Raw genomic sequence first — 8558 nt, 5'->3', positions numbered from 1 at the left:
GTAAAAATTTTGGTTTTAATTTTTTTATAAACGCTACATGTATTCCGCAAGTAAAACCTGTTCCGAGAAATACTCTAAAATAGAAAATTTTTGGGCTTTATAAAAAAGGAAAAAAAGATTTGAAAAACTTTTTGTGAATTTCAATGGATGTGTGCATATAGGTAGCGATACTTGGAGTGATCTTTGGTAAACTCATTCTTATATGGGTATCACATGTCATTGGATAAGTCACGATTGGAACGTTTAAAAAAGAGTTATTGTATTTCTAGTTTTTGATGATAGGCATACAACCAATAATATTTATAGAGTAATTAGACAAGTTTTAGAAGAATATAATTTGATTGATAAATTTTTTTTAGTTGGTTTTGATAATGCCGAGGCAAATACGACTTCCAAATTTGATTACAATGTACAATTTGATTATAATTTATATTTGATAATTTATTAATTTTTTATTTCATAATTTATTATTTAAAAATTAAATATAAAAATCGGAACATGAATTGGCCCTTGAACCCGCCCGGAATCGCTGGTTCCAAACCATAACCTAGACTGCCCCTTAAAAGGCAAGTTCCAATTCAAGGGTGGCCATGAACCGTAACCGCAGGTTCATGAACCAAAATTGGTTGGTTCCGAACTGTGGCCACCTCTAGTCGGAGCCGATAGCTATTAAAGCAAAGACTTCACCATTAGGGAATAATACCCTCCAGTCTACGTTGCATAGGACCCTATCTAATCTCTTTTTCGCTAGGGTTAGTCCACCTCTTTTGTTTACCCAAGTGAAAGCAAAGCCCTTACTCTCAACATCCATTAGAGAGCAATCGCAAAGAAGTTACAAATCTGTAATGATCCACTTTCCTTTTCCCTACCTTCTCCCACTCGTAGAGTGTCTCATTGAAATCACCCACGCAGATCCAATGGAGCTCATTGCTGGCATAGTTGGTGTGTAAATGCTGCCACAATAAAAGTCTTTCTTGGAAGATTGTGGATGCATGGAGAAAGGCAATTCTCATCATGTCTTCGCTTTTCGGGTCTTTGCTAATTATATCAATGTGCTCTTTAGCGCTCGAAATCACTTCAATTGACACCTCTGCAGTCCACATGATTGCTAAACCCCTGCTATCTCCTCAGGGTGCACCAACATTGAGTTCTAAAAATTAAGACGTCGTCTAACACGATCCACAATAGTTTTCTTATTGTTTGTCGCCATCAAGAAAATCAAATTGGGTCTTTCATGAATCACTAGGGCTCTCAATGCCTGGAATGTCAGAGGTGTGCCCAACTCCCGACAATTCCAGCTCAAAATTTTCATATATCCCCCGGTGGCTTCTCACCCTCCATTTTGCTTTTTATTATATCACGCGAACACACCTCAACAAAATCCGTTAAAAAAAAAAAAAAACCCCCCTTGCAGGCCACGGCTGAAATGAATATGACTTGAGTAGGGAGTCCCAGGTTAGGAAAACCCAAGCTGCTGCCTGTTAACTCCCTACGTTACCAAGACAGAATCCTCGTGTTGCTTCTATGTTGCTGTGAAGTCAGTGGAAGAGGGGGCCATTTGGATGAAGGGAGGTCTTGTGTAGAGTAGCTGCCCAGAGAGTTAAGGTTAAGGTAAATTTTGGTATAATCTGGTAAATTCAGGCAATGAGAGAGGTCGGGGCTATGTAATGTTGCTGGGCATGTAAGAAATTTCGGCGCAGTATAAAATAACATCACTATTTTCTTGTATTGACTTTAGCACAGGAAGGCAGGGACGAATGAGGGTGGAGAGGAGAGAAAGGTCAAAGATGGACGGGGACTCCAAGGGGAATCCATGTAGTGAAAGGACTCATGAAAGGTTGAGCCGTCATGCATTAAGTCTTATGAATTTGTCGATTTTTATGCAATGCAATCAAGTGCTTCATTTTTAAGTTATAACTAACATTATTCAATCGGGATGTTTTGCGTAGTTTTTCCCCTAATTTGGATCACCTTAATATTGTGTGACATTTTTTTGCCAATAATGACAATGTCATGTCAATAATTACTCCGGCCTAGCGAGAAAGATTTACCGAAAGATTTGATTACACAAATTTGAAAAAAGTCGAGGGACTTGAATGCATAAAATAAAACTTAGAGGATCAATTTGAAGAAATAAAAAAATTAGAGACTCAAGATGAAAGCTATACTTATCCAATAATAATTGGAAGAAAATTTTGGACGCACGCCACAATATAGTCATTTCTCATATGGATTAAGCATGCTAGAAAGAACATGAATAAGTTATTTCTCATTACATTCAGCGAACCTAGCTACTTCAAGATTCATAGAAGGCGTCTTCAGTTATTCGAACTCCTCTCTTGACTAGACCCGATTATCTTTGATGTGGATGTGAAACGCTGTTGAAAAGTATCGCAGTGAAAAAACATGAATAAGTTATTCTATTTGGGCCATTATTTCATTCCTTCACTAGTTTTGAACTTGATGGATTTCAACCCGATAAGTTAATCTTGCATTTCTTAACTTGACATGCCTTGTCCATTGACTGCGAATCTTAGCTTTCTGAATTATAACATGTCAAATAATCGGATTATAATAGTAATTATAGTAACTTTTTAGAGGTAAAATGAGCTCCAGAGATCCAAATTTGACTAAAAAAAGATCACAATTCCAATTTCTGGCAAAATAAAAAAAGAAACACACTTCCACATAGAAAAGTAAAAATCGAGGGCGCATGACAATACTTCTTCTGCAGAAATCAACTTCCGAGCCAAAAGTTGATTTATCTATTTTTCCTTCTAAGCAAAAGTTGATTTTTCTACTATTGGAGAAAAGTAATTTTTTTTTACTTATTTAACTGGCTCCAAACCTGCTCTAGAGTAAAAAAATGCTCCAAAAAAAAAAAAACTAGGTTAAGTAACTAAACAAATTTTTGCTTCAGGAATATTTTTGTGGTAGAAATTCTACTCCGCGGTTGATATGCGATCCCCAAAGCTTGACAAGTAACAAAAAAGAAAGGACCTTCACACGTGTGGTGAGGCACGAGCCAACAAGCATATCCAAAGTTCTAGACTGTTCTGAGGCAGGACAGAAGCCGAGGACGCTTCCAATCCAACGGCCCTGATCGAGCCGAAGCTTCAGGAGCGATAGAACGGACGTCTTCTCCATCTCCATCCCCTACCAATATAAACCTCATCAACTACTCTACCCCCTCGACGTCGTCGAAAGTCACTGGAAGCGCCTCTTATCCAAAACCTCACTAAACCCTAGGGCTAGCTCTCTCCCTCCCGCTCTTCGCCGTCGGAGGTAACTTCTGATAAGCCGACCCTCTCAATCGTTCCTTTGTTTGCTGTGTTCTGCTATCGCGAAGCTTCATTCGAAGTTCCGCCATTTCTAGGATTCGGGGCTTGAATCGCGCTTTCCGTGATGGACGAAATGAAGGCGTTTCATTTTGTTCTCTGGGATTTCGTTGCTTTTCGTAGTCATTAGGTCCATCTATCATTAGCTTCTGCCATGATGTGTATTTGAACTCGTAGTTGAAGAGGTTGGCGAAGCATTATCTCGGGGAAATTAGGTTGTGTCTCCTCTGTCAAGGTCAATGCCTGAAAGAGAAGAAGGAGCTTATCGTCTTTGCGCAGAAATTGGAAGGCCTTAGTTTAAGCATTGAGTCATTAGGAACTGGTAAATTTTTAGTTAAATTATGTGGGGATGTTAATTTTGCGGAGCTATTCTTAGCTGCATTTTTTTGGTTAGGATGATGAGAGTTGCTGAGATTGTAGCTTCGCTGCTTTGGTTTTGCCTCATTAGTATCCTCTTGATGGAATGGAGTAAATAAGATACTAAAGGTGTCGTGAACTTAGACTAGCACTGGTCTTCAACTCCAGGCATGCAATTTGTGTTGCTTTGAGCCCATATAAAGTGATTTCAGCTCAAAGTTGCTTTGCCCATAGACTCTGGAATTATCTGCTCATGATTAGTTTTCATGCATTGTCACATGCGAGTGTTTTAATTGTTTTCTTGTGCTTTTGGGGCTATTCATTTTTGCTTGTTGCGGCGGAGATTAAACTTGGTGTCCTGTAGTTTCAGCGTTAAGGAGTAAATGGCGTTGACTTTCACAGCCATGTCTTCAGCTGGCTCTTTGCCTGCTCCTGGCAACTGTGTAATGGATAAGAAACTAGCAACTTCACTGGACAAGTTGTCTTCTGTTGCTTCCATTTCTTCCTCTTCATTTGGTAGAAGGCGGAGCGCTAGTCTAAGAAAATCACGGGAGCCCAAAATCTGTGCCATGGCAAAGGATTTATACTTTAATAAGGATGGATCAGCTATCAAGAAGTTGCAAGTGAGTCTTTGAGTATTTATAAGTTTTCTGAATTGTGATAGGCTTGCTTCAGATATGTCAATGCTCTCATTTGTCTTTCTTCTCAGACTGGAGTAAACAAGCTTGCGGATTTAGTTGGGGTTACTCTTGGTCCGAAGGGAAGAAATGTTGTCCTGGAGAGCAAGTATGGTTCCCCAAAAATTGTTAATGACGGCGTCACAGTGGCGAAAGAGGTATCTGAACAATAATTTGTCTTTAGCCTAATTCGAAGTGATGTTATCTGAAAAGATTTTATAAGTATCTTGGTTATTGTCGATCTATCATAAGCATCTGAACCGGATTGCAACTAATTTCGTTAATATTTTACACGATGACCTCTCTGAATGTATTTTAAAGTACTTTCATGTTGCAGCACTGTGAAACTTCCTAACTTTTGGATTCTCCCCTCAGGTTGAGCTAGAAGATCCCGTTGAAAACATCGGTGCCAAACTAGTGAGGCAGGCTGCTTCAAAGACCAATGACTTGGCTGGTGATGGTACAACAACATCAGTTGTTCTCGCACAGGGTCTTATCGCTGAAGGTGTCAAGGTGGTTGCTGCAGGTGCAAACCCTGTCCTCATAACTCGAGGCATTGAGAAAACAACCAAGGCTCTCGTGGGTGAGTTGAAATCGATATCAAAGGAGGTTGAGGATAGTGAATTGGCAGATGTTGCGGCTGTTAGTGCAGGAAACAACTATGAAGTTGGAAATATGATAGCTGAAGCCTTGAGTAAAGTGGGTCGGAAGGGTGTTGTGACTCTTGAAGAGGGAAAAAGTGCTGAGAACAGCCTTTACGTTGTTGAAGGAATGCAGTTTGACCGCGGTTACATCTCGCCCTATTTTGTGACTGATAGTGAGAAAATGGCTGTTGAGTATGAGAATTGCAAGGTGTGTGTTGCTTGGTGTGAATACTTGTTCTATTTCACCTAATTTTATCTTACAAGTCATACAGTGTCTGCTTTTCCCTCAAATTGTTTATATTTGTGCAGTTGCTTCTTGTTGATAAAAAGATAACAAATGCAAGGGATCTGATTAATGTCTTGGAAGATGCCATTAGAGGTGGTTACCCCATCTTGCTCGTTGCAGAAGACATTGAACAGGAAGCTTTGGCAACTCTTGTCGTGAACAAACTGAGAGGAGCTTTGAAGATTGCTGCCATTAAAGCTCCTGGATTTGGAGAGCGCAAAAGTCAGTACCTTGATGACATTGCTATATTGACGGGAGGTATGCATCTTTCTGGGCCCTTATCCCGATTTAATTGGCCTGTGTGTGTGGCATTGGAGCTTCTCTACCAATTCTTTTCCTTTATTATGGCTGATGTGCTTGAACCTCCCTGCAGGGACTGTCATTAGAGAGGAGGTGGGCCTTAGCCTAGATAAAGCTGACAAGGAGGTGCTAGGACATGCTTCAAAGGTGGTGCTTACAAAGGACACAACTACAATTGTTGGCGATGGAAGCACGCAGGATGCAGTGAATAAAAGGGTCGCTCAGATTAGGAATCTTATCCTGGTTTCTCTCTCTCTCTCTCTCTCTCTCTCTCTCTCATACAGTCACATACACACTAAGGCAGGCAGGCACTGATGCATACGTGCATCTTACTTTTCGTAGGTTGCGGAGCAAGAGTATGAGAAAGACAAGCTCAATGAAAGGATTGCAAAACTCTCTGGTGGTGTTGCTGTCATACAGGTAAACGTTAGTTTACCATTGAGCTTTATACGTGGTCTTTTACTGTGTATATTGATTTGGTTTTTGGCTTTGTAGGTTGGGGCACAAACCGAGACAGAGCTAAAAGAAAAGAAGTTGAGAGTTGAAGATGCACTCAATGCTACGAAGGTAATTTGCATGTTCTGCAGAAGTTGTCTCGTGAAATTTATGTTACTAGCCAAGTCCACTTGTATGTTATCAGTTATTTCTGCAGAAGTTCTCTCTTGAAATTTATATTATTAGCCAAGTATACTTGTCTGTTATGAGTTACCAATGGACTATTAAACAAAATGCTGAGTGCACCGCTTTTGGTTATCAGGCTGCTGTTGAGGAGGGAATTGTTGTTGGTGGCGGCTGCACTTTGCTGAGACTTGCATCCAAGGTTGATGCCATCAAGGACACGCTTGACAATGATGAAGAAAAGGTAAACTTTTATGTTCACATCTGGAGCGTGTAGTTATGATTAAAGTCTCTACTTGGTCCATATGCAGTTTCTGTTCCTGGAAGGAATAATATGGAATCCATCTAGGGCCTGTTTGTTTTCTGAAAAGTTTTCAAGTTTTGTGTTTTCATTTTCATTTCAGAATGAATACTTTCCTTATAATGCCTTTGGCACAGAATCAACAACAAATTTTAAACTTAAAACCTCCTAGCCTCCTTTGAGTATGTTTGCTATTTAGTCATCTTGTAGATAAGCTCACAGCGGAATAGGTTTTTGATCCGAATTATCCTGGTTGATCATAGGTTGGGGCAGACATTGTTAAGCGAGCTTTGAGTTACCCTCTGAAGTTGATAGCCAAAAATGCTGGTGTTAATGGAAGTGTGGTCAGTGAGAAGGTAAGTTCTGCCACTAGTTCATAGCTACAATTGTTTAGCCTCGTTTGTGGTTGATTCTGATTACCCGTCTGTAATCTTACCCAGATTCTCTCAAGCGACAATCCTAAGTACGGATATAATGCTGCAACTGGCAAATATGAAGATTTAATGGCTGCTGGAATCATCGATCCCACTAAGGTGAGCTCTAGTGTTCCATGTCATTTGGAGTGAAAAAGTAGGAATAATGAGCTGCTGTTGGGATGTCCATTTTTCATCGATGCTTACTTCCCTGGTTATTGCCTCTTGAGGAAATTGGCAGCTGGTCATAAACCTGGTAGTGTACATAGAGCTAGTTCTGGAATGAACTGTTAGCTATGAGAATTGGTTATGCGTGTGTAATTTTGCAATAACTAATGTTATTATGTGTAGCCTTGATGCCAGTGACATTTGAACTCTGAACTTGTGAGGTAACTGGACTGTGTATGATTTTTCAGAGAATGTGAAACCCGATATGATCTGTTTCTCGATGGCCGTATGGGAGAACCAATAAGCCTTTGTTCTTCCCGTCTTTCCCTGTGCTAAGGCTGCTACTGGAAGATATTGTAGCTCTCTCTGCTGATATAGGGTTGACTTAAATCTGATTTTTCTGATCAGGTGGTTCGGTGTTGCTTGGAGCATGCTGCTTCTGTGGCAAAAACGTTCTTGATGTCAGATTGTGTAGTTGTTGAGATCAAGGAGCCTGAACCAATTCCGGCTGGCAATCCCATGGACAACTCAGGTAAATTTCCCTTCCGAAACTTCAAATGGGATGGCCATGTGGTCGTGAGATGATATTTCTTGCTTTCGTGACTCGTATGCATGCATGCTAAGCTGACGATTGTCTTTCATTTAACTGCTGTCCCAGGTTACGGATACTGAGGGATTTGAGGATAGAGAGAGAAAATAAATCTCTACCTTCTTTCGGAAGTACATTGACGGCAATGGCGGCTCGGCTTCTTTTCTTCCCCTTATTTTTGTAAATTAAGTCAGATTGATAATGCGACTAGGCTAAAGCTAGTGTTGCGGGTAGTGCGCAATTGTGCGACATAAATGTATGCTTGCAACAATTTTTGGACTCTGTTGGGAGGGAAATCTTTTTTCTTGAGTTATTTTCTCTCATTCAACGCCAATCTCATCACGCATGCTGGAGGATAGATTCCACGTCCTTGGTCGCAAAGTATGTATGAGGTCCATACGTGATCTACTCATGCCCTGAGGAAGTCTGAAAGCCTGTCGGGCTGGTGGAAGGTGGCAAAGATATGGATACCGTCCATGTGTTTTGTACTGGGTTTAGCTGTTGTTTCTATTGCGTGGAGGGACGGTGCATAGTAACTGTAGACCTGCACCGTACGATGTTAATTTCTTGGCAAGATCGTGGCGGTGTCCTGCCATGTCAGAAGGCGACAAGTAGAAAGAAAGGGCCCTCCTCCCCTGCCACCCCCCGAGAAGAAGAATCAGAATGTCGCTGTCTTGCAGTAATGTCCAAATGGACACAACTTCGGCGTAATTCTCAGAACGAAATTGACCGGTAACAGATTTCTCTCGGTAACCCTCCGAGGGAGGTCGCCGAAAAAAGGAAGAAGGGTCCAAACCTATTGGTCCACCAAAAATAAAAGACGAGGGGATTAGTCGTTGCACGACTTGGGCCTTGACTTGGCATCGG

At 40.9% G+C, this 8558-nt stretch overlaps 1 protein-coding gene across 1 annotated transcript; it reads left to right on the top strand.

Annotated features, from left to right (window-relative positions):
* Positions 1 to 3123: 3123 nt before the first annotated feature.
* Positions 3124 to 8019, top strand: LOC115753201 (chaperonin 60 subunit beta 2, chloroplastic). The gene is made up of 13 exons (XM_030691725.2): positions 3124 to 3285; positions 4066 to 4318; positions 4405 to 4530; positions 4748 to 5224; positions 5326 to 5560; positions 5676 to 5845; positions 5945 to 6022; positions 6098 to 6169; positions 6360 to 6464; positions 6785 to 6877; positions 6962 to 7054; positions 7511 to 7634; positions 7761 to 8019. Exons 2-13 carry the CDS (start codon positions 4079 to 4081, stop codon positions 7772 to 7774), a joined length of 1827 nt encoding a protein of 608 aa, XP_030547585.1. The 5' UTR covers positions 3124 to 3285; positions 4066 to 4078; the 3' UTR covers positions 7775 to 8019.
* Positions 8020 to 8558: the final 539 nt, after the last annotated feature.

Source organism: Rhodamnia argentea, chromosome 6, assembly GCF_020921035.1.
Source record: "Rhodamnia argentea isolate NSW1041297 chromosome 6, ASM2092103v1, whole genome shotgun sequence".
Taxonomy (NCBI): Eukaryota; Viridiplantae; Streptophyta; class Magnoliopsida; order Myrtales; family Myrtaceae; genus Rhodamnia; species Rhodamnia argentea.
This window is presented reverse-complemented; position numbering and strand designations above follow the sequence as displayed.